The 25,958-nt window shown below is 48.8% G+C and overlaps 8 protein-coding genes, 1 long non-coding RNA gene and 1 pseudogene across 10 annotated transcripts; 6 read left to right on the top strand and 4 right to left on the bottom strand.

Annotated features, from left to right (window-relative positions):
- Positions 1 to 23: 23 nt before the first annotated feature.
- Positions 24 to 2,102, bottom strand: LOC9648579 (RING-H2 finger protein ATL2). Its single transcript, XM_024690004.1, has 2 exons — positions 1,937 to 2,102; positions 24 to 1,760 (listed from the first exon to the last, which is right to left on the bottom strand). The coding sequence occupies exon 2, from the start codon at positions 1,726 to 1,728 to the stop codon at positions 304 to 306; it is 1,425 nt and encodes a 474-aa protein (XP_024545772.1). The 5' UTR covers positions 1,729 to 1,760; positions 1,937 to 2,102; the 3' UTR covers positions 24 to 303.
- A 40-nt stretch (positions 2,103 to 2,142) lies between these two features.
- On the top strand, positions 2,143 to 2,586 carry LOC112351691. Its single transcript, XR_002994252.1, has 3 exons — positions 2,143 to 2,194; positions 2,444 to 2,488; positions 2,547 to 2,586. It is a non-coding gene; the product is annotated as an uncharacterized LOC112351691 (long non-coding RNA).
- A 205-nt stretch (positions 2,587 to 2,791) lies between these two features.
- Positions 2,792 to 4,003, bottom strand: LOC112351684 (RING-H2 finger protein ATL5-like). The gene has a single exon (XM_024690022.1). The coding sequence runs from the start codon at positions 3,976 to 3,978 to the stop codon at positions 3,046 to 3,048; it is 933 nt and encodes a 310-aa protein (XP_024545790.1). The 5' UTR covers positions 3,979 to 4,003; the 3' UTR covers positions 2,792 to 3,045.
- A 106-nt stretch (positions 4,004 to 4,109) lies between these two features.
- Positions 4,110 to 7,219, top strand: LOC9645088 (type IV inositol polyphosphate 5-phosphatase 11). 2 transcript variants are annotated; one of them, XM_024690005.1, is made up of 10 exons: positions 4,110 to 4,186; positions 4,276 to 4,358; positions 4,474 to 4,620; positions 4,726 to 5,642; positions 5,697 to 5,836; positions 5,899 to 5,975; positions 6,035 to 6,160; positions 6,244 to 6,539; positions 6,603 to 6,740; positions 6,823 to 7,219. In XM_024690005.1, the coding sequence occupies exons 4-10, from the start codon at positions 5,292 to 5,294 to the stop codon at positions 6,976 to 6,978; spliced, it is 1,284 nt and encodes a 427-aa protein (XP_024545773.1). In that variant the 5' UTR covers positions 4,110 to 4,186; positions 4,276 to 4,358; positions 4,474 to 4,620; positions 4,726 to 5,291; the 3' UTR covers positions 6,979 to 7,219. The 2 variants fall into 2 exon arrangements, with proteins under 2 accessions (XP_024545773.1, XP_024545774.1); XM_024690006.1 differs by having other exon boundaries at positions 4,276 to 4,418.
- Positions 7,220 to 7,860: 641 nt separating this feature from the next.
- LOC9648577 (scarecrow-like protein 14) lies at positions 7,861 to 9,840 on the top strand. The gene has a single exon (XM_002984818.2). The coding sequence runs from the start codon at positions 7,861 to 7,863 to the stop codon at positions 9,838 to 9,840; it is 1,980 nt and encodes a 659-aa protein (XP_002984864.1).
- Positions 9,826 to 12,318, bottom strand: LOC9645087 (RNA pseudouridine synthase 4, mitochondrial). The gene is made up of 12 exons (XM_024689880.1): positions 12,212 to 12,318; positions 11,750 to 12,053; positions 11,628 to 11,690; positions 11,369 to 11,515; positions 11,269 to 11,316; positions 11,139 to 11,219; positions 10,975 to 11,085; positions 10,830 to 10,925; positions 10,660 to 10,771; positions 10,553 to 10,599; positions 10,054 to 10,494; positions 9,826 to 9,989 (listed from the first exon to the last, which is right to left on the bottom strand). The coding sequence occupies exons 1-11, from the start codon at positions 12,316 to 12,318 to the stop codon at positions 10,066 to 10,068; spliced, it is 1,545 nt and encodes a 514-aa protein (XP_024545648.1). The 3' UTR covers positions 9,826 to 9,989; positions 10,054 to 10,065.
- Positions 12,319 to 13,451: 1,133 nt separating this feature from the next.
- LOC9645011 (pentatricopeptide repeat-containing protein At1g18900) lies at positions 13,452 to 17,142 on the top strand. Its single transcript, XM_024689988.1, has 2 exons — positions 13,452 to 13,710; positions 14,163 to 17,142. The coding sequence occupies exon 2, from the start codon at positions 14,201 to 14,203 to the stop codon at positions 16,979 to 16,981; it is 2,781 nt and encodes a 926-aa protein (XP_024545756.1). The 5' UTR covers positions 13,452 to 13,710; positions 14,163 to 14,200; the 3' UTR covers positions 16,982 to 17,142.
- Positions 17,143 to 17,169: 27 nt separating this feature from the next.
- On the top strand, positions 17,170 to 17,901 carry LOC112351686 (proteasome assembly chaperone 4-like). Its single transcript, XM_024690029.1, has 5 exons — positions 17,170 to 17,273; positions 17,341 to 17,409; positions 17,489 to 17,567; positions 17,629 to 17,693; positions 17,746 to 17,901. The coding sequence occupies exons 1-5, from the start codon at positions 17,190 to 17,192 to the stop codon at positions 17,800 to 17,802; spliced, it is 354 nt and encodes a 117-aa protein (XP_024545797.1). The 5' UTR covers positions 17,170 to 17,189; the 3' UTR covers positions 17,803 to 17,901.
- On the top strand, positions 17,878 to 19,065 carry LOC112351643 (protein bfr2-like). Its single transcript, XM_024689879.1, has one exon. The coding sequence runs from the start codon at positions 17,878 to 17,880 to the stop codon at positions 19,063 to 19,065; it is 1,188 nt and encodes a 395-aa protein (XP_024545647.1).
- A 42-nt stretch (positions 19,066 to 19,107) lies between these two features.
- LOC112351642 lies at positions 19,108 to 21,913 on the bottom strand (annotated as a pseudogene).
- Positions 21,914 to 25,958: the final 4,045 nt, after the last annotated feature.

Below are 25,958 nucleotides of genomic sequence, written 5' to 3'. Positions count from 1 at the left end.
TTGGAGATTAGGTGGTAAGCACATTTCACCAATAGAACCTTCATCTTTGTCACTAATCTCTTCTTTTCTTTGTTCTCTTTGTTTAGTGCTAGCTCTCCTTGTCAAAGTTTTCGAAGACTGGTAGCTAGGCGGCGTCTTCCCAAAGGCGGGGCCTTTAGATGGGAAAAATTCCGTGAGGTGACTTCGATCGTATAGAATACCAGCTTTTTTAGAAGCTCACTAATCCTTGGACTCGAAGGTTGGAGAAGAACGCTCGCTCGTCCACTGTGTGTTCGAGTAAAGTATGGGGAGCGAGGCTCTGTTTCAAGGCTGGGACTGGGATCTACTCCTCCCAAAGTTGCGAAACGAGAAAACCCGCCCGGCTGACAAGGACCTCTTGAGCGACGCCTTGAAAGATCCAGACTTTCGAACCCACAGCAGCGGTCGGCTGCTGCTAACGCTACTGCCGCTGCGATCGCTGGACGAAGCTGACGAAGAAGAAGAGGCGGCGTAGCTCGAGACGCCGGTTTCGATCTTCCCGGACGACGAGCATGGCTCCTCCACCACCTCAAAATCGAGCACCACGAACTCGTGATCGCGCTGGTCCTCGCGGAGGTTGCACAGGATCGTGGAGAGCTCGGCGGAATTGTTGGGCGCGAGGAGGAAGCCCGAGTCGCGGTGGCAGGGTGGCGGCGGTGGCGGTAGCGGCGATGACAGTGGTGGCTGCGCGAGGACGAGCATCATGTCGTGGTAGCTGACGGGATTGGATCCTGTGGAGTGGGACCTGCGAAGAACCGGAGGGATGGCTCGGCTCTTGGTAGCCGCCTTTCGCCGCCGGTGGTCCAGCTGCAAGCTCAGCGATCTCGGCAGCCGCTGCTTCCTCATGAGCTCTTCGTCCCCTCGATCATCGCAATGCGGCTCCTCCAGCTCCGGTGGATGAAGTTGGCGCTCTTGATCATCACCACCTCCTTCTGGATCGCCCATCGTCTGGATCGGTGGAGTGAGCAGCAGTGGCGCGATCGGGTGTTGATCCGGCGGTGCCACCACTGGCGCGCGGCACAGCGGGCAATTGGAGTGCGATCGCAGCCAGACGTCGATGCACGAGAGATGGAAGGCGTGCAAGCACTTTGGGAGGATGCGTAGCTCGTCGTCCTCCTCGAATTCGCCCAGGCACACCACGCACTCGCTGCTGCCCACCACGCCCTCGCCGCCGACGCGATAGACGTAGACCGGGATCTTCTTGACGATGGATTCGTCCAGGCCGGTGTTCATGGCCAGCAGCCAGCCCTGTTCTACATCCCCGGCGCTCGACGACGCCCCATGGAGATTCTCGCCGCGACCGCGGCGATTGCCACCGCCGCCCCGGCCGCTGAGACCCCAGAAGATCTGCCACGCGCTGCAGTACTTTGCGAAGACCTTGTAGTAGCTGACGAGGAGGATCGCGCTGCCGAGGAGCGCGACGCTGGCCACGATCGCGGGAGTGAGGATGGACGTCCTGCTGATGCCACCGCCCGAGGAGGAGGAGCGAGGGGATGGAGGAGGGAAGAAATCGACAGGGGGATAGGGAGGCCAGTACCAGGGTGGATAGGAGCTGTAAGGGGGGAAGGGGAATGGAAATCCTGGATCATCGACAGTGGGAACTGCGTAGTCTTGCGGCGCCATGGCGCGGTTCTTGGATGATTGTTGGAAATTCCTGTGTGTTCTTGCGAGATCCTTGGAGCGCGAGGTGTGGAGATGAGGCTCCGTCATTGCTATAGCTCTGGATTGCGCGATTCTTCCATCTGCGAGATCATATGGATCGGTGAATTAGAATGTGGGGGAGGAGAATTGCGTGAAATCTAGACTGGGATCGATCAACCGCTGGCCGATCTTGCTCCAGAGCGAAAACAACAGTGGAAGTAAATGAGCGATCTACTCACGGACACGGTGGAGCGATTTAGTTATCGTCGCGGCTTACCAGATGAATCTCGCGGAGCGAAGCGAGGGCCAGTCGTGTTCTATGCGCCCTAAAGAGAGGAGAGACGAGAGCTCGTTTTCTTTTTCTTTCTCTCCGTCTACCCCCTGCCTCTCTCATTTTCAACGCTCCGGACCGCATCTGGACCGTCGCCAGGATCCAACGGCCAGGGGATGGATGAAATCTTGGCCGTCCGATGGGCGAGGGATTAGGGTTCTAAGATGGCGATGGCGATCAACAGGGAGGAGCGGCGATCACGAGGTATGCGCGATCCGACTGATTGAGCATTTGATCGATTGTCCAGAGATTTGGCCATGCCGCATTGATTGACAAGAGATGAGATTTTTTTGGTAGAGTGTCTTCCGTTATAACTTAGAACACTGGCTTGTTTTCTTTCTATCAGGGGTCAAAATGTAGCTTTTAGTTCTTAGCTATTGTTTTAAGCTTTTGTCGGGAGTTTATCTGTGTTCGTGTCAGCTCGATTGATTCTCAAAGCCTTTTTTTTTCTAGCATCGACTCGTGGCCTGCGTTGCGCTTTTTTATCAAGGAAAGAAGGTAATGATTCTCCTATCATCAAGCTAATCTCTGTAATGCTGTCCTAGTGCTCCATCAGCTCTAGTGATCGTCGACACGGGCTTCTAAAGACAAAAAAGAAAAGAAAAGAAAAAAAAAAAACAGAGAGAGAGAGAAAAAGAAAAGTAGGTGCTTTTTGTTTTCCTTTCAAAGCTTTTGACACTGTTGAATTCTACAGGGACTTCTTTGTGCTCGCTTCGTCGAATGGAGATGAAATTCAAAGGTGGGAATCTAGTTTTTTTCTCTCTTCCGGGTCACAAATTCGTTTTCTGTCCGATCAGGCTTATCTTCGCTACTCTAGGCACATTTCTTCTACGTGCTTGCAAAAGGAAAGCAAGTGGAGTGTTTTACTTTTTCGAGAACGATCAAAGTGCTCGTCTTGCACAGGCTCATCGGGCATGAATCAAGTATCCAATTATCAGGAATGGTGTACGAACACGATTCCTTGATCAATCCAGACGAAACTTTTAATCCTGTGAGTATCTCTCCCTCGCTCGTCAAGAATTTACAATCTTTGCTGCGTATTTCTATACACAAATTTACACAGATTGATAGATATCGCTGGAAACGGCTCTCCTCAAGCTATGAGGACGACTCGAAGATTCATTCACGGCATTTTCGCGGCGGCCATTATCACCATGCCCTTGTTCTGGAAAGAACGACTGTATCGGTGGGCTACTGTTGCTTCGATGCAAAGATTGGAGAAACCTGTCCCTTGCAGAAACTTTTGGCGTCTTGGACCGTTGCTCCGAGGAGTCCAATGAAAACTGGTCTCGTTGCTCCGAGGAATCCAACAAAAACTGGCTCTCGAGTTCCTCCGATCGATGGTCGTGACCAGCAGCGGTTTGCTCGTCGTTGATGGCAATGGAGACTTCAGCCGGGGGATGAGAGATGGAGTTCGGACTTTCGGGGTGGTCGGAGCAACACCTGACGGGAACTAAGATGCATCGACAAAGCGGACAGGTGGAGTGAGAAAAGAGCCACATATCGATGCAGTCGGTGTGGAAGAAGTGCGAGCAACCGGGGAGGATCTTGACAACTTCGTCCTCTTGGAAATCCGTGAGGCAGACCGAGCACTCGGTGGCGACCTTACCATACTTGGAGCACTTCTCCGACGTGAACGGAAACACCGGCAGCGATTCGATCGTCTCTTTATCGAGTCCCGGCTGAATCGGTGTCGCGAAAGCTGAAAGTTCCGAGAACGGTGGCAGGGTGATCATCGCAGCGTGAGCACGGCGCCTGCGAGCGATGGAGCAGCTCCGCTTGAAATAGACGCACAGGGATCCCATGAAGAAGAAGGCCGTGAAGAGAGCCGCGAGTCCGAATCCTATCATCGGGTTGAATCTCACAGGACTCCCGTAGTGAGGCACGGCGGTAAGGTTCCCGCTTTGCTGCTGGGAAGAATCAAACGACGCTGCCGCTCCATGCGGCTGCCGGAAGATCGAGACGATGGAATGCCGGAAAAGAACCATCTTGGACGACTACAACTTCTATACAAGAGGTACCCTTTGTGCTTGAAGCTTTGAGCTTTGCAACTTTGCTCACGAGAGAGTGAGAGTGAGAAAAGAGAGAGAAAGGAGGAGTGAGCTTGCGTGTTGTGCTGGCAGGGCCGGGTATTTGTATCCGGCAAGTCGCCGTCACGGATAATTGCACTCATCGTCGCCAATGTACCGCGGAAAGGTAACACCACTGTTTTTTTGCGAGCTTTTTTTCAGTGGACTCGTCGTCCATAGCCAGAGAGCTTTAGCTGACTCCATTCTCTCTATCAGATGATCATTATCCAGGAACATGAGGAAGAGAGGAGACACACGTCGGGGAAAAATTCCTCCTTTCCGGATTCAACTGCGACCTTGTAAGAATTTCTCAGCTCTAGAAATTTCGTGTGGCCGAGTGGTGTGGACCGACCATTTTGGTATTGCTTTTTTTTTTTTTTTTTCTATGACTAATGTATCCTATATTCTCATCAGACATGACTTGGGATCACAAAGACATCGCCAGGTGTAAAAGCTCCTGTGCACGGTGCGATGGCGAAGGAATCCCAAGTGTCCTGGAGGCTAAAAAATACAGTTTTGGGGGCGGCAGCCGGCAGATCTTTCTCGGGAAAGTCGAGTGAGGTGCGGTGCGAAACTCTATATTTGGCGGTGAATTGCTTGCTTGCTCTATTGCTTGGACCGACTGTAATATGCTGCTCACACTGGTGTTCTTCGTGGTTCTTTCAGATGAAGCATATCGTAGCTACGACGTCATTGAGCTATCGAGGACTTGGTCTCTGGCAAATACACGCGCAAAACATGGTACCGTCCTATAGATCCAAAGTTTTTCTCTTTTGCATAGCCTTTTCCCATCGAGGTGGCTTGCACGAATATGCGTTACGTTTAAGGAATATTCTTTTAGGGCTTGCAAAGACTACTTTTAGGTTAACGACTATGTTTAGGGTTATAGCGAATATGCGTTTGGGGTAGTTTGATGCGATTAGGGCTCTGTTTTGATTTTACCGTTGCGACTTCCAGAAAGATATTTGATTTCCATGGAATTGAATTTGACACTGGGGCAGGATACCGGATCTTGGTAGCTGCCTTGCATGATAAATGATAACGGTAGCGTTTTTTACTCCACATTTTTTAGGGCATGTGTGGCCCTCCAACAGAACATACCACAACGGGCGCCATTTTGGTTTTTTCGTTTGATTGCTGTTCTTTTTCTTCACTTCTCCGGCGGTCGATCTATCGCTCTATCCATCGATAGCAGCTAGGCTAGGTCTTGGATCGGTCCATGCTGCTGCCAGATGGTGTGGATGCGCGACGCGGCGGACGCGGTGGCCATGGGAAACTGCTGTGCGTGCGCGGATAGCTGCGACGGATTTTGCCCTTGCCCCAAGAGAGTCCGGCCCAGGCTCATGGATTTCTTGCGCATGGAGGATCGCGAGGTGCTGGGGCTTCTCTTGGATCGGCATTCTCAGCGCCGCCGGCCGCGGCGCCAAGAGCAGCTCGATTTCGCGTCTGACAGGGAGAAGATCGATGGCCGGTCGCAGCTGGAGCACATCTTCCATCAAAATATGCCCGTTTCGGAGAATCGAGAGGGAGAGGCCAGCGGGGGCTTGCGAATCTACGTTGTTACTTGGAACATGAATGGAAAGGTGAGAGTTTCTATTTCTTTTTTCAGCAGGATTGATATTTTCTTTTTTCCTTAGATACCTGAACGAAATCTCGCAAATCTCGTGGACGATGAATCGGCGAGAAGGAAGCACGACTTGTACGTGATTGGTCTCCAGGAAGCTCCAAGTTTCTACGTCGAGTCTTTCTTTCTAGAGATTCTGGGCGAAAGTTACTGGTTGTGAAGATCTTTTCTCTTACGTTTCTCTCATTTCAACTCTCTTCTTTTTCGTCATGTAGCTTGGTTGCATCGTCGGTCATGTCATCTTTGCAACTTTTCGTGTTCGCAAGGACCGCGCTCCTGTCATTTTTAACTGGTATGTACAATCTCAATCTCTCCAAACGAGAATTCTACACTCGTTGTTTGTTTCTCCAGATCCCAGGAGCGACAGGGTTAGCGTAGGGGGATTTGGAGGTGTTATTGGTCGTCAAAAGGGGGCTGTTGCTGTCTCGTTGCGATACCGTCAGCTCAGATTTCTCTTCCTTTCATGCCACCTCGCCCGTAAGTTTTTGTTTTTTTTGCATTTCAAGCTTTCCATTACCGATGCCAGGTTTTTTACTCTAGCCTTTAATGCTTCAGCTCAGCTCACGAAGGCAATGTAGAGGCTCGAAATGCTCAGTTTGCTCGCATCACTCAGAGCGTTTTCGCAAGGCCAAACACTGCCAACGGGTGCTCGTGCTTGCACACGGCCACCGCCGTGGTCGTGGACGAGTATGGCCTCGATCAGCCCCAGGACCAACACAAGCAAAACCAGCATCAAGCTTGCAAGAACAACACTGTCGAGGGCTCCGATCTCGTCATCTTGATGGGGGACTTGAACTACAGAGTTGTCGGGCACAAAACTTCCGTAGGGATCTTGATCAAGAACAACCTCGAAAAGGTTCTCGCTTTTTCTTTCACTCCTTTTCAAATAACTCCAGCGTTTGTTTGTCTGATTTTACAGCTCTTATGGCCGAGAGACCAGCTCTCGAGAGAAGTCGCGCGAGGCAACATCTTCAACGGCTTTGTTGAAGGCCCGCTAACTTTCAGACCGACTTACAAGTATGACGTGGGAACCGATAACTATGACACGAGCTCAAAGGTAAGCAAGCGACTGCTTCTTCTGTTAAAACTCGGCTTGACTTTGAATCAGTAGAACTCATGATTTTTTCTTTCGTATCCAGGAAAGAGTGCCCTCATGGACGGATAGGATCTTGTTCAAAGTCCGGCACAAGAGCTGGCTCAGTGTGGCGGTCCAGGACTACGATTCGATCAACTCCTTGAAGAGCTCGGACCACAGGCCAGTAAAGGCACTGCTAAGAGTGAACACGAATCTCTAGAGAGATGGATCGATGCTTTGAAAGGCAGGCAGTCCTTCGATTCATCGTCTCATCGTCACCGCGTTGTGGTTCATTCAAGGCCACAGTGAGGTAATGTCAAGTCAAGGTATAGAATTTCTTCCAAAGCATACCTTGGCATTTACATACACTCATTTTATTCCGACCTTTTCGATAGACAGAAGGTCTATTCCTGTTGGATTTCCAGGAAGTGACTCCTGGCTTGGTTGCCTTGTTTGCTTTCTCTTCCGAGTTCTAGACATTTTGGGATTTGGAACCCGTGTTTTGACATGACAGATTTTTCTTTCTCGTTTATGGTGGTGTCCATTCATTACAAGAAAAAGTGGACCTTCCTGTATAAACAGGGTCTTGTTCAAAGAGCTGCACGGAATCACATTAGTCAAAGCAGTGATCTCTTGAAGCTATCCACACAAGGTAAATAATTAGTACAATAAATTGTTATGCATTGCACGTAGTAATGTTTAGTTTGCTTAGTAATAGTGTTATTCTTATTTATTAATTTAATTGATTAAATAAAATTTATAATTATAAGCATGTTTGTAATTTATAAACACAAAATTAATTTTATTCAACCATTAGATGATACAGTAAAAAACAATATACTAGAAAGGGTTTAAGAGAGTTTATAAATTATAAATATAAAATTAATCTAAATGAATAATAACTATTAGATGGTAGAATTTTAGAATATATTTTAAATATATTCATTTAGTTCCCTTACAGGTTTGCTTAAGTAAATAAAAAAAAACATTTATTCCATGCCAACGTAAGCACGACATGAAAATTCACAGACTGTTATAGTAAAACTTTAGTCAGCAGAGTCAGCAGAGGAATGCTGACGTGGATCCCTCGTGGCACGTGTTTATGTTGACCTTTGCGAGCGAAAACCGGCACGGCACATTGATGGAGTTCCTGGGAAGAGACCTTAGCGATCCGGTGAGTAGCGGCGAGAATTACGGCTATGGGATGGATGGCTCCTCCCCGGCGGCGGTGGAATCGCCCGGATCGTCCGGCCTCACGCTGGAGGAGCTCAACAGCTTGATGATGGACGAGAATGGCGGTGGCGAGAGTGCTATGGCAGGATCCACCATGATCAAGGAGCTCCAGGAGCTCATTCTCTATGATTCCCCGTCGCCCTCTTCTTCTTCGTCGCAGCAGCAGCAGCAGGCAGTGACCGTGGCCACTAGCGCCAGCGATTGGAGCTCACTGGATGGCTTATCGATCAAGAGCTGGACGAGCGAGATGATAGTGGGCGAGGATCAGGAGGTCTCGTCGTCCTCTTGCAACACAATGGTGAGGAGCAGCAGCCAGGAGCTCTCCAGCTCCGATTCCCCCGGGAGCTTCGCGAATTTGCGCGATCTGACCCCGACCCACGTCGCGGATCGCCAGGAGCTGCATGGGTTCTCGTCCGACCGAGCGGATTTGGTCGGCATTCTCCAGGAAGTGATCGCCTCTCACCTGGCCACGGACAAAAGGAACAGCCAAGAGAAGCCCGCTGCTACTGCGATCAATCGAAAGAAGCGAAACAGCGCAGCCACATCGGAGGAGGAAGACGCGGTGGAGGGGCTCAAGACGGTGATCAAGATCCGACGGCAGGGATCCGAGACCGCCGACAAATCCAACGGCCACAATCCGCGCTTATACTCCGTGTCGCGCGACATCATGACACTGCTCCACGACTGCGCCCACGCCGTGGCGGTACGCGACGTGGCCAACGCTAACAGCCTGGCGGTATCCATCCGGCGCCAGCACGGCGCGTCGCCCACCGCCGCGGACCCCGCGCGGCGCGTCGCCTACTACTTCGTGGAGTCGCTGCTGGCGCGCGTGCTGGGCACCGGTACCGCGCTGGCTGCCGCCACGGCATCCAACTCTGGCGGCCCGGACGTCATGGAGAGAGTCTACGAGTTCCGGCTCCACGCCACGCCCAGCCCGCTGGTGCCACACTTCGTCTCCACCTCCACGATCGTGGCGGCTGCGCAGGGCAAGCGATTCCTCCACATTGTCGAGATCGGCATGGCGAGGAATCGCTTCCAGTGGTCGCTCCTCCTCCAGGCGCTGGCGCACCGCCGCGACGTACCGTTGCGCCGCCTCCGCGTCACGGCAGTAGATTCGCCCCAGCACAAGGCGCTGCTCGCCCAGCTTGCGCAGCGCATCATCTTTGAATCCTCGCGCTTGGGATTGGAGGCCGAGGTCGAGCTGGAGATCGCCGACGCGCACGCCTGGGAGGCTGTTCTCCCGCGGATCGTGCCGCGCGCCGCCCCGGGCGAGGTGCTCGTCGTGAATGCCCTCTTCGCGCTCGACTTCCTCGAGGACGAGACGGCGGTACAGGCGCGCAGCCCGCGGCGCGCCGTGCTGTCCGCGCTGCGCCGCATGGACCCGGCGGTGCTGGTGCTGGGCATCAACCACGGGTACCGCGCGGTACCGCAGTTTAGCTTTCTGGAGCGCTTTGTGCAGGCGGTGACGCGGTTTAACGCCAAGTTTGACGCGGCGTTGGAGTGTGGGTCGGGCGGCGCCCAGGCGGCGGGCCGCGCGGCATACGAGGGCCAGTTCTTGGGGCCCGAGATACTTAACTTGGTGGCGTGCGACGGTAGTGACCGGCTGGTTAGAACAGCGCCTTGCGAGGAGTGGGAGCGCGCGATGGTTGGCGCTGGATTCGTGGCGCTGCCGCTGGAGGAGAGCACGGTTTTGAGAGCCCAGGCGATGATGGGGAACTACAGCCGGAACTTTGAGCTAGATTACAGCGATGGATGGATCAAGTTGGCGTGGAAGAAGGTGACGACGCAGTGCGTTTCGGTGTGGCAGCCCCGCAGGACAATTCTACCTCGATACTTACTGATAGATTGATCGATTGATTGATAACTTCATTGCTTCGGAGACCAGCTTTCGAGTTTTCGAGCTTCTAACTGAGAAGAAAAATAAGATCTTGAGACCAAAATCTAACTTTGACTGATAGCCCTCGAGCTTGGCACAACCGAATACTGAGAATACTTTTCCTGGAAGATATGATACGATATTGTCATCACACTTTTATAGCTGGAACTTTGAGAAGAAACATACCTGGACTTTCTTTCATCTTCTGTAGATGTTCCTATTGGATTTCTGCCAGTTCATGTGTTGCAGCCTGAGCACACGCTTTGGAACTGTCCATCCCCAGCCAGCGACTTTCTCCGGCCTCTTCTTCACGTATGGCTTGGCCTCCCAGCTCGATTCCATATGAGTCGGGAGTGGTGCCACGAATCTCATCCGCTCGGGGTCCAGGCCAAAGTCCACCGCGCCTGGTTTCTTCCGCAGCCGGGGGATGGTAAGCTCCCTTGAGTGGAGATGGAGCAGAGGATTCTTGGAGACTACGCTGCCTGCCATCTTGTTCCTCGCTTTGATGTCTTGAGGGTCCACCGTGTTCATGTTTCTTTCCGCCATCCATTTCTTATGTGTGTTGAATCCATACTTCATGTCTCCGACGATAGGAAGTCCAAGGCCTTGAGCGCAATGCACGCGGAGCTGATTATAATAATAAAAAAAGCAACTTTAGTGAGTACTAAACGTCGCGAAAAGCCACCTGATGTTTTCTTCCAGTGAGTGGACGTAGTTGTAGCCACGTACAGCCTACGAAGGGAAATAAGATAATTACAAGCAAAGAAATCAATCGCAAAAGAGTTCTCTCACCCAGTACTGAACGCTTCAAAACCTGATACTCGGTAATAGCTGGGATCGCGTTCTCGGACTTGGGATCAGCCGCTATTAACACACGATCGGATTTTCCATCCTCCAGAACCATCTGTTCAACGCTCTCACATCTATGAGCAATCCAAACGTGTAAAATGAAAGTGTAGTACCTTCAACAGTGGAGCTGAAATGAAACCTTTGTCTGCCGTAGGTGAGCCAATCACTAGAGCTATGTATTTCCGGTCCAAGCCTTTCCCAACACTCCCCTGGGTTGTAACTTTGGTAAAATGTTTTTGCCTAACATAAGGTACTCACGCTGGGCATCAAGTTGTCTTTTGAGCATAAGAAACTCTGGATCTTGACAGTGCTTTCGTAAGTGCGCCCAAGAATCATGACACCGCTCACATCTTTATCGAGACGATGAACCTACATTGTTAGCGAGATCATTGCACGGTTCATAGAAAGCGAATAGTGATTACCAGTCTTGGAGGCTCTTTGTATTCGAACTGAAGAGCCAAACTCATCATGGAGACTAGACTCCTCTCGACTTTACTTCCACCCTGAAAACGATAGATCATTTCATTATAAAGCATACACAGTAAGTAGTACCTGGACTGGCAATCCTGGTGGCTTGTTGAGAACTATCAAATCCTCGTCCTAAAGTTTCCAGTGGCAGTGAAACACTAAAGTGAATCTCAAAAAATCAAACCTTGTAAAGCACCGCATCCTTGAGCTGCTCAATCTCTTCCTCAGTGGGATCATCCGGCTCGTGAGACTGGCTGCTCGCCTCGATCTTCGTCACACTGTCGGGCACGCAAATCAGAGCTCCTACCGGCATGATGGCATTCCGTTTCACCTAAAACAAACAAGGCCAAAACGTTAAGTAGCGGGACGTGTTCTTCCCTCAAGCACGAAGAACACACACCTTGCATTCAAAACTAAGAGGAGTTTGTGTGACAAAGCTATACCCTCCGATATTTTGTGCTCGTTGTTCCACTCCCCGGATCCTCCACCAGCATTTTCACGCGAATCTAGAGAGCAAGAGATGGATTTTAATACTCCTAGCAAAGCACGAAAGAAGAGATCTTACAGCCCTTCTCCGGAAAAGCCTTGAGAGTGTGCTGATCGGTAACTCGGGCAAGCATTTGCTCACCCACTTACACGCACTCGTTTTAATCGTCTGCCCCTCGCTTCCAATCTCCCGGCGAGGAACTGGCGGGAGAGTCTTGAGCCAGGCACCAATCCCAGGATTGTCCTCCTCCTCATCCCCGGAGGACGAAGACAAGGAATCCGTGGAGCACAATCTGGAGACCTGCAAGAGCTGGGGATTTCCCAGAAAATGGCGCCGCATTGTGGCATTTCTCGCGAGAGCGCGAAGCATACCTCGAAGAACCCTAAATTAAACCCTAGACCCTATTGTATACCACGTGTATCTAGGTCTGACGCAGCCCTAATCTCCCAATCGATTCAAGCATCCGTCAACCAGCCGCCAAGGACCCTGATCTACCGCGGCGAGCGCGATCTGGGAGTGGCTCCACAGGTGGAGAGCTACTTTCGAATCGCCCGGATGAGAAAGAGTTGATTGCGCTCAAGGACGCGAGGAAGAACTCGAGCTCGCAGCTGGGAGGATTTCCGGGAAGCGTTCCTCAAGTTCTTCATGCCCGCGAATTACCAGCGCGAGGCCAAGTTTGCGCTCATGGATCTCCGGCAGCTGAGGGAGTATAGCTCCCGGTTTTGCAAGCTCGTGTCGCGGTTGAACGGCGAGGACAAGGTGACGTACTACGTGCACGGCCTCAAGTGTAGCGTCCGAATGGATGATCACAATCCCCAGACGCTCGAGCAATCCCAATAGAACTTCTTGTAAGTTCTTAGACAGAAGTACATTCTTATTTCCATCTCTTGGATACCTACTGCTCCTAAGTTCGATCGTTTGCAGGAGCCTTGATGAAGAAGCTGCTGAAGAATCGGGCCGCAATCAGCCTGAAGGGGGAACTCTGGCATTTCAGATTTCTCCACCGGCGCGAGTTAGCTGTGAGAGTCCACGAAAAAGAGCTGCATGGAGCTCGTGTCCACACTGCTCGTTAAAGGCGTTGCCCACAGTACTAAAGTAAAAAGAGTTTGAATGAAATAAAAACGAAACTCATGAGTCCCAAGCTCAAGGACTCCGATCTCTTGCCCAGTCGCTGTAGAGTCCTGTATAAAGCATTGACAATGGAACCTGGACCGGCAATCCTGGTGGCTTGTGGAGAACTATCAAATCAAATCCTCGTCCTAAAGTTTCCAGTGGCAGTGAAACACGGGGGTGAATCTCAGAAAATCAAACCTTGTAAAGCACCGCGTCCTTGAGCTGCTCAATCTCTTCCTCAGTGGGATCATCCGGCTGGCTGCTCGCCTCGATCTTGGGCCGTTCTTCCCTCAAGCACGAAGAACACACACCTTGCATTCAAAACTAACAGGAATGCTATAGTTTGTGCTCGTTGTTCCACTCCCTCCAGCATTTTCACGCGAATCTAGAGAGCAAGATATGGATTTTAATATCCTAGCAAAGCACGAAAGAAGAGATCTTACAGCTCTTTGAGAGTGTGCTCGTCCCTCGCCCTCAGCCACGTCACCACGCGTATCAATATTCTTTTGCCACGTGTCCTTAAAATATGATGCAGCCCTAATTTCCTAGATACTTTCACAACCCGACGGCCAGGATGCCACCACGAGGGGCCGGCGCCTAATTGGCGCAACGTGGCCCAGTGGATGCGATGGGCCATCTGCCCATATTTTCTCTCCGGCGAGCTTGGGACCTAATAGGCACGTACGCATTGTACGGCTGCCTTGGAGCCAAAGACTCTTCTCTTTTCCTGCTCAACGGGGAAAGGGGAGCGCTCCTTCACGCGCTCTCATGGCGGCGGCGGTGGCGTCGATGGCGGCGGCGAGTAGCGCCCGGCATTCCAAGCGCGATGGCGGTGGTGGGTGTGGGAGGGTCGTGCTGTGCAGCCCTGGGTGAGCCGCACGGCACCGCGCGGCGCCCTTTTCTGGTGGCCTGAACGATCGATCGAGGTATGCTTTGCTTCCGGCTGTGCTCTGGCGTGATCGCCGCGCTCGAAATATCGCTCCTACGATCCTTGATCGAGCTTGTTGCGCTGCCTGGTCAAGGTCTTCTTTTGCGTGCCAGTGTAAACAATGTGAAGGATTTGCGCGCTAGTTTCGGCATGCTTGCATGGATTTTCTTCGCTATTCTTTCTTCCAAGCTCTTTGGTTTCTTCTTTTTGCTCTATGCTTTGTCCCGTGGGAGATCGTAATGTAGCTCTCTTTTGTAAAGCAATGCTGCTTTTCTTTTCCATATTTTCTTCCTCTTCCACTGCTAGTCTCTGTCACAGTGCTAGATTTTTTCCTTCCTTTCTTTTTGTGATGCTCGCTTTTCGGTGCGTGGTTTCCAAATAGATCTTTTTTCTTTTTTTTATGCGCCAAAAAGAGTACTTTTTTCTCTCATGTTGTTTCTTTCCTTGCAGGAATCACTCTCGTGTAGTTGGAACTATCGATTCGTACAATGCTGCGCTCGGCGAAGTTATTACCTTTGTGCAAGGGCGCGAGGAACTGGCTCGTCGCTGGGACTGTGTATGGACCGAAAGCCACTGGAGATGCTAGCAACAGTGACGATAACAGGCGAGACGAGGCACCCGACTCCAGGGGCTACGAGAACAGAGCTCCACCGTATAACAGGCATGGACGTTCTGCCAACAAAGACATACACACGCATTCGAGCGAGCCGTCGGCAACAAAGAAGTTTGCTCCAAGAGACACCGCCTTTCGCCAGAACTTTCCACGCCCGAATCACGCTAGAGGATATCCTGAGCTCGGGCAAACCGATGGACTTGCAAGCGTTGGGAGATACTCCGTGGAGTACAAGTCCTCGGGGAGTAGCGAAGTCAAGAAAACTACCAAGGCCTCGCCTCAGTCGTCGAGCAACGAGCCAAAGACCTCAACGTTTGCAAAGGCCAGCGGTGTCGAGCAGGAAGATGCGAACGCGAGGAACTCATCCGAGACAATGTCTTGCACTTTCAGCAGCGAGCCTGTGGAAGCTCCGGCTGCAGTCCCCGTCTTTGGCAGCGTTCCTTCCCTCGGAGACCTCAACGACTTTGAGAAGCCGGTCCTATCGTTCCAGCCGTCCGAGCTGCGGAGAGATACTTCCTTCGAGTCCGCAAAGACAGTTCCAGCATTTTCGGCCCCCGAGCTACAGAAGGATGCTGCTACTACTCCAAGTTTCACTCCCGCCTCGAGTGCTAGCAACGCAGAACCTTTCGTCCCCAGGCCGAGCTCGGCAGCGTCCTCGGACTCTTCTCTAAGCTCCACCGAAGTCACCCGGACTAAACCAGTAGCAGTAGCAGCAGCTACAAGCCGCAACAGCGATTCAACAGTTAGCAGCACTACTCACACATCATCAACAGCAACTAGCAGCACTACACCGTCGACGAACTCTAGCAACTTTCACAGGAAGAGCGGTGGCCAGGCGAAACACGGCCACCACCACCATAGGAACAACAGGTCTAACAGCAGCGAGAGCCACCGCCTGGTGGCCCGCGTCTGCGGCATTCTAAACCAGCACGGCTGGGGAGACGAGACCGTGCGAGCTCTAGCCGGACTCAACGCCAACTTAAACGCGTACCAGGTGAACGAGATCCTCAAGCAGCAAAAGGAGGCCGGGGTGGCGTACAACTTCTTCATCTGGGCCAGGAAGCAAGCCGGCTTCAAGCACGACGTCCACACTTACACCACCATTCTCGGCATCCTCGGCCGCGCAAAGAGCTTTGACGTTCTCAACAATCTCCTCGACGAGATGATCCGGGAAGGCTGCGAGCCAAACGTGGTGACTTACAACCGGCTCATCCATTGCTACGGCCGGGCCAACGATCTCGACTCGTCGCTCAAGCTGTTCAACGTGATGCAGATGGTTGGCTGCGAGCCGGACCGTGTGACTTACTGCACGCTCATCGATCTCCAGGCCAAGGCCGGCTTCCACGACGCGGCCATGGATCTCTACCGCCAGATGCAGCACGCCGGCTTCCGGCCGGACACGTTCACCTACAGCATCATCATCCACTGCCTCGGCAAGGCCGGGAAGCTCAACGCGGCCTACAAGCTCTTCTGCGAGATGACTGACCGCGGCTACGCTCCCAGCCTGGTGACTTACAACATCATCATCGACCTCCACGCGAAAGCTGGCAAGTTTGACATGGCGCTCAAGCTCTACTCGGATCTCCAGGAAGTCGGCTACGCTCCGGACCGGGTCACGTATGGGATCATCATGGAAGTTCTCGGGAACTGCGGCCACATCGAGGACGCGGAGCAAGTTTTCGAGGAGATGGAGCGAGCCGGCTGGGTGGCGGACAACCCGATCTTCGGGCTCATGGTGGATATGTGGGGTAAGACGGGCAACGCCGAGAAGGCCGCGCAGTGGTTTAACCGGATGCTCGACTCGGGCCTCCAGCCAAACGTCCCGGCTTGCAACTCACTCCTCAGCGCCTACCTGCGCTCCAGCTTCTACGACGCCGCCGGCGGCGTGCTGGGCGGCATGGCCAAGTGGGGGCTCTACCCGACGCTGCAGACGTACACGTCGCTGCTGAGCAGCTGCGCGGCGTGCCGCGCGGCGTGGGAGTACGACGCGCTGTTCGGCCTCATGGGCGGGACCGGCCACCCGGCCCACCCGTTCGTCTGCTCGCTACTGGCCTCGGGCGGTACCGCCGGCGGCGCGGTCGTCGGGCTCCCGTACGGGGCCGACGTCCGCGCGGTGTACGGCACGCGTACCGCAGAGATGGTGGTGGGCATCCGCTGCTTCTTCGACGCGATGCAATTCGAGGAGCTGGAGAGCCGGCGTGGCTTCGCGGACTCGCTCATCGACTTCCTCCACCGTGCGGGCAAGGCGGTGGCGGCGGGCAGCGTGTGGGAGGTGGCGGCGGAGAAGAACCTCTACCCCAACGCGGTGCGAGAGAAGGCGCCGCAGTACTGGTCCATCAACCTCCACGTCATGTCCACGGGCACCGCGCTGGTGGCGCTGGCCAGGACGCTGGCGATGTTCGCGGAGGCGGTGGTGCGTACGGGGGCGGCGCCGTACAGGATCGACATCATCACCGGGTGGGGGCGGCGGAGCCGGGTGCCCGGCGCGTCGCTCGTCAAGCAGGCGGTGGAGGGGATGCTGCGATCGCTCAACTCGCCGTTCCACCTGGATGGGTTGAATGTGGGGTGCTTCGTCGGGCAGGGGCCGGCGCTGGCGGAGTGGCTCAAGATGGTGCCGCTGGATCTCCACCAGCACCACCAGGGCAAGTTTGCGTGATTTTGGGATAGCAGGGAAGGGATGGGATGGGATTCTAATTTATGGGAGGAGAGGAGGGCTCTTCTTTCTCCTCCTCCAAGAACAACATTCTTCTCTCACGCGGGTGTGCGTGGTTTTGGATTTGTCATCTTTGGAAATTCGTCCTTCACCTTGATTAGAAATCTTGGAGTTCTTGTTGCTAGGGTTTTAACTTCTAAGGTTTTTTGCGATGGAAGCGCCGCGGCTCACTTGCTTCTCTGACGAGGCGCACGACGCGAGCTTCCATTTCCAGATCCTCTGCCTGGACAAGCAGGTAATGGCGATCGATCGATTCTTTCCCTCACATTTCCCGGATTCCTTCTCGCCTCTCTTTCTCGCAGCTTTACATCTGGATCGGGTGTAACTCCGCCAGGCTGGGGCATCTCTTCGCCTCAATCCCCACACCATACGTGAGTAGAATCTAGCACGTCTAGCCCCTGGATTGGCATTGGATCTCCTCGATCACTCCATGCTTTGCTTTCTTTCCAGGACAAGATGCCGAGCTTATCCGCCTTGATCGGCGGCGGTGGCGCCAACAGCGCGGGAGGCGGCATTGCTCGCAGGCTGGGTAGATTTTCTCATGCTTTTCTTCCATTCCAATCAATCTCTTTCTTTGCTCGAATTCGCAGCTCTCAGGACGGGATATAGCGTTGTTCTCGCAGCAAATCTTCCATCCAATGCGCCATCGCTTGAGGTCTCCCATAGTGTTTGCTTCTTCTCTCGCGAATCTAACTCTCTCGAAACAGGGATTTGCCGAAAGGAGAGTGCTAAAGGAACTCCAAGATCTTGGATATACCCGATAGTCCCTTTTTATTATTGTGTATATAATTGCGAGACTAGCTTTAGGGTTCATAGGGTTGGCGAATCCAAAGGAAGAGATGGCCGATGACGGGTTTGTTGTTGTGGATGCTAGCGATGATTCGTCCTTTGAGGACGTGGGAAAGGACTTCTGCAGTGTTTGGCCCGAGGATACCCAAGTTTACCCGAAAGTTGACGATGTCGTCCCCGGGAAAGAGGAAGTCTTGAAGAAGTTTTTGGATGGTATAGATATACCGGCGCCGGAGTACGCATATAGCGAAGTGGAGGAGCAGGAAAAGATCGATCATACTCGCAGCGAGGAGCAAGATGATGAAGCCTGCGAAAAAGGAAAGGAAGGATTAGGGAACGAGGGCCGAGAACAGGAAGGATTCCAGAAAGTGAGTTTGAGCGGTGATGATGAGGAACAGCAGGAAGGATTCCAGGATGAAATGGAAACTTTGAGCGATGATGGTGACGAGGAACAGCAGGAAGGATTCCAGGATGATATGGAAAATTTGAACGATGATGGTGATGATGAGGAACAGCAGGAAGGATTCCAGGATGATTTGAAAAATTTGAGCGATGATGGTGATGATGAGGGACAGCAGGAAGGATTCCAGGATGATATGAACGAATACTTGAGCAGTCAGGAGGAGGATTCCAGTGATTCTTCTATATCTATATCCCCGTCCCCGTCCCATGAGGAAGATTATGAGGAAGAGGAGGATTCTAACCAAGATGATGATGAGAATGAAAACGATAGTGACGAACAGGATGATATTGAAGACGAAGAGGACGATTCGAGCGATGAAGACGAAACCACTGACGAGTATATAAAAGAGGGAGACGAGGAACCGAAGGATTTGAGCAACGAATACGATGCGAAAGAGAATGGTGGCGATGAAGATGAGATAAAAGAGGAACTTCTTAGCGTTGGTGTCGAGGAACTTCGCACACCCTACGAAGAAAAGCAGGAAGAAAAGATGGAATCGAGCAAAGAATACAAGAATGGTGGTGATGAAAGTGAAAAGCGAGGGTGTGAAAAGAAGGAATCCAGCAAAGAATGCAAGAATAGATATGCAATGAGAGAGGCTGACTCATTTCATGAGGCTGAGTCGTCGAGCGATGAAGACGAGGAAGAAAGAATGGGCTTTCCCACAAGCGAATGGGTGGTAGTGTACACGAAGTATGAAGTGGTGGAGTTGTTTTGCATTCCACTGTTTAGAAGAGTGACACTCAAGATGCGCTCCTACTGCCTATGCATTTAGAATTCTCCTTACCTGTAATCTTGGTTTGCTTCTTTTAATCGAATCGATGAGCTATTTCTTGGTGTAATCCTTGAGCCCCTGCCGGAGAGCTTCCAGGTTGACGCCCTCGTCCACAAGAATGCTTGTGACGCCCATTTGTGAAACCTTGAATAAAGGAAAGTTTTAGAAAACGAAACGAAAAGAAGGTTTTTTGCTCACTGCTTTTATGTTGCGTTGTTCGTCATCGAAGAAGAGCATGTCCTTGAAAGGCGTGCTGGACTTTTGATGGATCTTTTGGAAGTGCTCGGTTTTGTGGCTCCAGCTCGGGTAGTTTTCCTGGAAAGAAGAAGAAAGAATTGCTTTGGAAGATGGAAGGAACAAATAAGGAGAAGAAGAGAGTAGCGAGGTTGAGCTTGGATAGAAAGGCAGTCGCAATGTCGGGTGTGGGAGTTGGCGACGCCCTGCGCGCTGAGAATCCCGGTCACCAAGCGCGGATTATCTCGCTTTGACATGCATTCGCTTTAGGGAGAGAGAGAGAGTCAATCGCTCACCACCAGAAGGGCCACAGCGTGTAGTCGAGGAGGTGGCGCTGGAGCTCTAAATTGGAAGCCCCAAAAACAGAGTTCCCTTTAGATTGTTAATACTTTGTATTCTTTATCCACATGTAAAAATATAAGAAAGATTGGATTTTAGTTTCTCTACCAGTGTGAGCTAACATAGCATAGTTTGTCCTAAGACAGTATAGTTTGTCCTTGTAACATTTCTTGCACTCTAAGTATTTTTTATCATCTATATGTATTCCATGTGTAAAAATTTCATTGTTTTCAATTTGTATATAAAAGCAGGAAGAAAACATGTAAATATATAGAAATGATTTTTAAGACATTAGTTTCTCTACTAGTGATAATAATTTATAAAGTTTATAGCACTAGTGTTCAATTTGGAGATTATTATGAAATAAATAATAATGATATAGAGATGATAATTGCAAGCTTTTGGCAGCTCATTCAACCTCTTACAGGTGATTATCCTAGTGATTGGTCAGATGAAATAACACATCCCATATCAGCAGGAACAGTTATTGTAAGAGTAGCAAGATTTGATGGAAATCCACCAAATTGTATTTCTAGTGGAAGTCCAGATTTTGTAACTTCAGCCTCTATTTATCAAGGATTAGAAAGACTAATTAGGACTTACACACCTTCTATGTTATGGGCAACAGCAAATTACTTCAGAGTTACAGTGAGAAATCATGAAATCAGTTATATTGTCACAAAATCTTATTCTAAAAATCCAATATCATTATTATCATTTGAAGATTGCGATATATCTAAAACCACTATTCAAGGTGGTATGTATAATTCAATATTGTTTTATAGTGAATTTCTAATTTCACCAAATGGAAAACATGTATTATTCTTAACCTCAAACTGTAATCTTGTTTTATTTTCAGGAGAAAATATGATATGGGATAGTAAAACAAATAAGAATTATATATATAATTGCTATCTTAAACTGCAAATAGATGGACTTTTAGTTTTATATGGCAGTAATAAAAAAGTTGAATGGGCAAAAAACTTTATTTGCAACAAAAAATCCTTTTGTATTATAAGTACATTTTTAAGTCTTCAAAATGATTGTAACCTTGTATTATATACAACAAAGTTTCCACATAAATCTTTATGGTCATCACAAACACAAAACCATAAATTATGTCAGAATTAAACTTCTAAATATATATTAAAATTTATTTGTAATTTTAGTAAAATTATATATTATTATTTAATAAAATAAAAGTAAATATATAAATTTAATACCACTTGTGCTTAGCTAGTTTTTATAATTTAAATAAAAGGACTAGTCTTTTTTATTTCTCTTTAAATTGGTATAATATTGTATACAAATGGTTTTATACAATTTATAATTGTGAGGTCTAAATCAATACCACATACTATTATTGATAAAGTTTAGCACTATTTCAGCATATCAATGGCCTAACACAAGGTATATATTTGGCTTTGGGCTTTCATGTCAACACTAGGAGTTAGTCTCTAAAATAATCTCAAAAATTTATTAATAATGGAATAACAGAATTTGGATATTACATTCTATAAATATACCTTATTAGCAAATCTATACATTTTCCATAAATAACTAGTAACACATGAGGCATGATAGTGGAAACTCTATGTGCTTTTTGAGTAAGAGTTTATACTGTAAAAGAAAGACAAACAAACAAAGAATAAGAGTGAAAGAAAAAAAAAGGGGAAGAGTGGATGTTTGCTATTGTGTTTGCTTAATTTGATCTTGCCTTTTGCTGCAACTAGACACAAATAAACACACAAAGAGTAAGAAAGAAGAGCCATTTGAATCTTTTGACCCCTAGGAAAGCTCTTGTCAAGATCATAAGCAAGGATAGATTTAACATCACTTGAGTACTTTAGATCTTGAGCATATGGACATGCATTGATAATAGAAGGCCAAAATACAAAAAAGATAGGGATAGGGTTTGAATGCTAACTTGCCCCTTAACTAGTTATATGTAACTACCATTTCTTCTTATTCCTAAGTCTCAAGGTTTAAGTCTCAAGACTCAAGATGATACTTTTAAATACAAGGTTGATTTTTTGTGCTCCACTTTTCTCCCACAATTGAGTTGAGATTCATCTCAAAGCTCTTACTACTGGTTGTTTTATTGCTGCTGCAACCCCAAAGAGCTCGTTCTTGAACTTGTCGAGCTTCTGTCGGAACTCATCATCATCATTGTCAATTGAGTTTCATTGTCCATGACAATGGGTGGCTGCTTCGCCTTGAGCTGTTGGATCTCGTTGTGAAGCTCTACATTCTCCTTAGAGAGTTCCTTGTTCATGCACTAAGTCTCTGCACATACAAATCCCTGGAAAGCCATACCTTAAATGCTCCTCTTGATCTAAAGAATGTCACTCTGGATCTTTGTGAGTTTCGTGTTGAGGGGTTGGTAGACAATGGTGTTGATCATAGCCTAGACTCCATCTCACATGAAAACACTTATCTGCTCATTGTAGAAAAGCCTCATAAAATCTTCTGGTATTGGCATCTATGGCATTGGCTAGAGATGCTGCATTTCATCCATAAACTGGAGAAATGCCAAGCTTAAGATCTGGTGTGGAAGCTCAAGCTTGCAACATCACTCCTACTCGGGACACTCTCGACTGTGGTGTTTGCAGTGATTTGGCATGTTGTCAGCATTGGTGTCAAGAGCTGGATTTGGTGGTATTTCTGCATGTGATGGAGATGTTGGAGGCTGCTCCTACTAGGTTGTGTTCATGTTATGCTCCTCTGGCTGTGACAACTATAAGTTTGGAACCTCCTTATTAGCACTTATCTGTAGTGCACGTGGTTTTTGACCCTTTATCCTATGGTGATTTACCATAAGATAACACCACGAAGCGGAACCTAAACCCTTTTTGTGCCACATGTCATATGCCACGTGTCCATGCCACGTGTCCATAAGAACCCGAGGTTCAGGGCCTTGGGCCACTGAACAAAGGAACGGTGCCAAACTCCCAAGCATGGAGCCAAGGAGTGATGGAACTGAACCATGGAGTAACTCCCGAGCATAAAGCCCAAGGAGCGAAGGGACAGGAGCCCAGAGTGACTTGGAACAGTCCTGGAGTTACCAGCATCCCAATGCCAGGACCAGTACGCAAAACGGAGCCAAACGGAGTCTAGGCGCTATTTCGGCATACCGGTGGCCTAACGCGAGGATATGGGTACTCCACCAGCTAGCATGGAATGGAACTTGGGCTTAGACCCAAGCCGGACGCAAAACAAGGACAGGCACGCAAGCGGGAGCTAGACTATGCCTCAGGTTGGTGGGCCATGCCCGACCTCCCCATTATCCTTATTATACATTTGGAACCCCCCAAAGCCCCCCCCCCCCCCCTTGAGGGACACACGCTTTGGGCTTTCACCCCAAGCCTCCCTTAGTATCAAGAGTTAGTCTCTGGGACAAGCTCGAAACTTACTAAATATGGAATGTCCCTAAATTGTGAATTTGGACATGGGACGAACACCATTGTGTTCAGACCGATCTCTACATTCTGTAGATATACCAAATGAGCAAATCTGGACACTTTCCATAAATAGCATTTGGGACCAAAATGAGACTAACACAAAGGGCATGATAGCGAGGGTGTTTGGCAGACACGGTAAGCTATCATCTAGTGATATTGAGGGACCAATCTCAATATTGCGGGGGTTCTTGATACTAGCAAGTGCAAGCCAATGACACAAGTTTCTCAAACCAGGCCAAGTATGCTCAGCAAGAAACACATAGGGTTCCTACCTTATGTTTATCCAATCTAAGTGCATGTTCATTGACCAGTTTCTCAACTAGCTCAAGTGGGAACTGATAACGGGTCCAGCAATACCGACCTCTTGCCATTGTGGCAGTAAGGAAAGAATATCCGAAAGGACTAGCCGACAGGTAACTTTCGATACCCGAAGTCACATTCGCGACACTCTCCCCCCCTAGGGAAGATCGACGTCCTCGTCGATGCATACTCGAGTCTAGAATACCGCCAAGGAAACAACTCCAGAAAAAGTTCACGGTACTCACACTATGTGAGAAATGCACCAACTTAAATGAGTTAGGGATAACCTCTTTGTCTAACGCGGATGCGCTACTAGCTCAGACACCTTCCGGCCGTCGCTGACAAGGAAATGACCAACGGAGTCAGCCACCCTTGCTGCTCTGGGAGTCACCCAGCTTACAAAAGTGTGATATGCCCCTACCCACAGGAACATAGAGAGAGAAGCCAGAGGCCCCAACCTCCTAAGCAAAGAAACCAAACCCGTCAGTAAGGTTTAGATAGACTGTTGTAAACAGGCAATTAGAGTTGTTTACACAGTCATGCCCTTTCAACGGAATAAGGAACATCGACAGAGAGGCGGGTTATGTGACCAGTTGACAGTAGCTACCCCATGACTAGAGATTTCAACATGCACACGAAGTGCCGAAGCCAGTCTGCCCATTACTGGCCCAAACTCAAAGATCAATAGATGGACAATATCAAAGTCAGAGACAATGATATCTTAGAAGCTTAATTATCAGTGATTATATCTTAGAGTAGAACACAAAAGTATTCTAAGCAAGTTATCATCCGATAAACCAGTATAATAGTGCAGGAACCACCAAGATCATAATAATTGGTAAACATAGGATTCACCATCAAACAAAATTCAATAGCAAGTATATCATCAAGTAAACTCAATGATAAAGTTTAACTATTAAAGATTGCAGACAGAATGCCAAACAACTTACGAAAGATAACTCAAAGAACACAAAGTACCATTGACTGACAAGCAAAATGCTCGCGAATGTATTACCCAAAGGAAAGAACATCCAAATCTATCAAAACTAACTCAAGCAACAATCAACAGAAGAGAATGAATGCGGTAAGACCAACAAATACTCATTCCTGCCAATTATCACAAAATCCAATCTGAATAGATCCCAGCCAACAAGACCAAGGAACTCAAGTTGCCTAAGCAAGTGTCAGCAACATCCTATAGATGTCTCAAACCCAATAGACCAATCCAGAGCAAATCACAAAGAACATGTGATATTGCGAAAAACCATAAGCCATCAAAGAGAACAAATAACCACCATGAAAGATCATCAATCATCCTAACAATAGAGAAATGCATAATCATCATTGAAGAAAGAATTTACCATCCTGAAGAACAGTAAATCTTTCTATACCAACAATAATCAAGCAAAACCCTTGACAAGGATAATCAACTATCTTAGATGATAGTCAATCATCACCAATGATTGCTAGATGCAAATACTAACGTCAATATCGAAGCTAATGAGCCAAAATGCCTTCCCCCAACAACTCTTAACAAATGGAACAATGAGCATGAAAACTCAAAGAACCACAAGCTCGAAGAAGTCTATAGCCAAGTCTTGCTTAATAATGATCACGAGTCTCACATGAACTAACATCAATGCTAAAGAGAAATCATGGTACAAACCACAATATCCTCCTCAACACATCCAGAAGCTAAACTTCATAGTGCCAAAGCTAATGAAGAGCATGCCTGCATCAATCCAAAAGCTAAGCATAATGAAGCTATGCTCAACAAGTGATCACCAAACGATCCTCCATGAATCCATCTATAGCAAGACGTAACTCACTTCATAACAAGCACAAGAAGAATCATTAATGATTGATATATCTCAATTCAAATCCATTTAAGGATTCAAACATTCCAATATCAATCACTAACTCTTCCGCTTGTAAAGTTAGCATAATCCATAACTGAAACACTTTTCAAGGAAAAGCTCAAAACTCAACCCCTACTAAATAATCTCGTTTAGAACATAACTAACTCAAACTTGCCACTTAGTTCATTTGAACGTCAACACAGTTGCTAACTAGCAAATGTACGAATGCCAATAACACAAAGCCATAGCCAAATCATCAACACGATCTCTATAGAGACTAATGAAACTCGACATCAATCTTGCAGAGAGACATCTCATTCCACTTGAATCTCAATATGAACAATGTCAACAACAAGCTATCTCTTCAATGCCATCAACACTAGAACAAAGCTAAAAGAAAGCACGAGTGTATCACCACTCAAGACTTTCTAGCAACCAAGTTAACCAAAGTCGAAGATACCTTAGTCGGTATCTGAGACCAATCCCTCAACAATACTCAGCTACAGATAACACTTCATCAAGGAGTGATTCACCACATCCAAGACTTAATGAAATCCAACACTACGAACTAAACGCAACCAAATGATATTGACAGAGGTAAAGTCGACATGCCAACATGGAAACCCATGTAAGTTTAACGACACGATCCTCCGCAACACCATCCGGCAAAGTAAGCCCATCATTGATAAATCTTCATTGA

Source organism: Selaginella moellendorffii, unplaced genomic scaffold (assembly GCF_000143415.4).
Source record: "Selaginella moellendorffii unplaced genomic scaffold, v1.0 SELMOscaffold_64, whole genome shotgun sequence".
Classification (NCBI taxonomy): Eukaryota; Viridiplantae; Streptophyta; class Lycopodiopsida; order Selaginellales; family Selaginellaceae; genus Selaginella; species Selaginella moellendorffii.
This window is presented reverse-complemented; position numbering and strand designations above follow the sequence as displayed.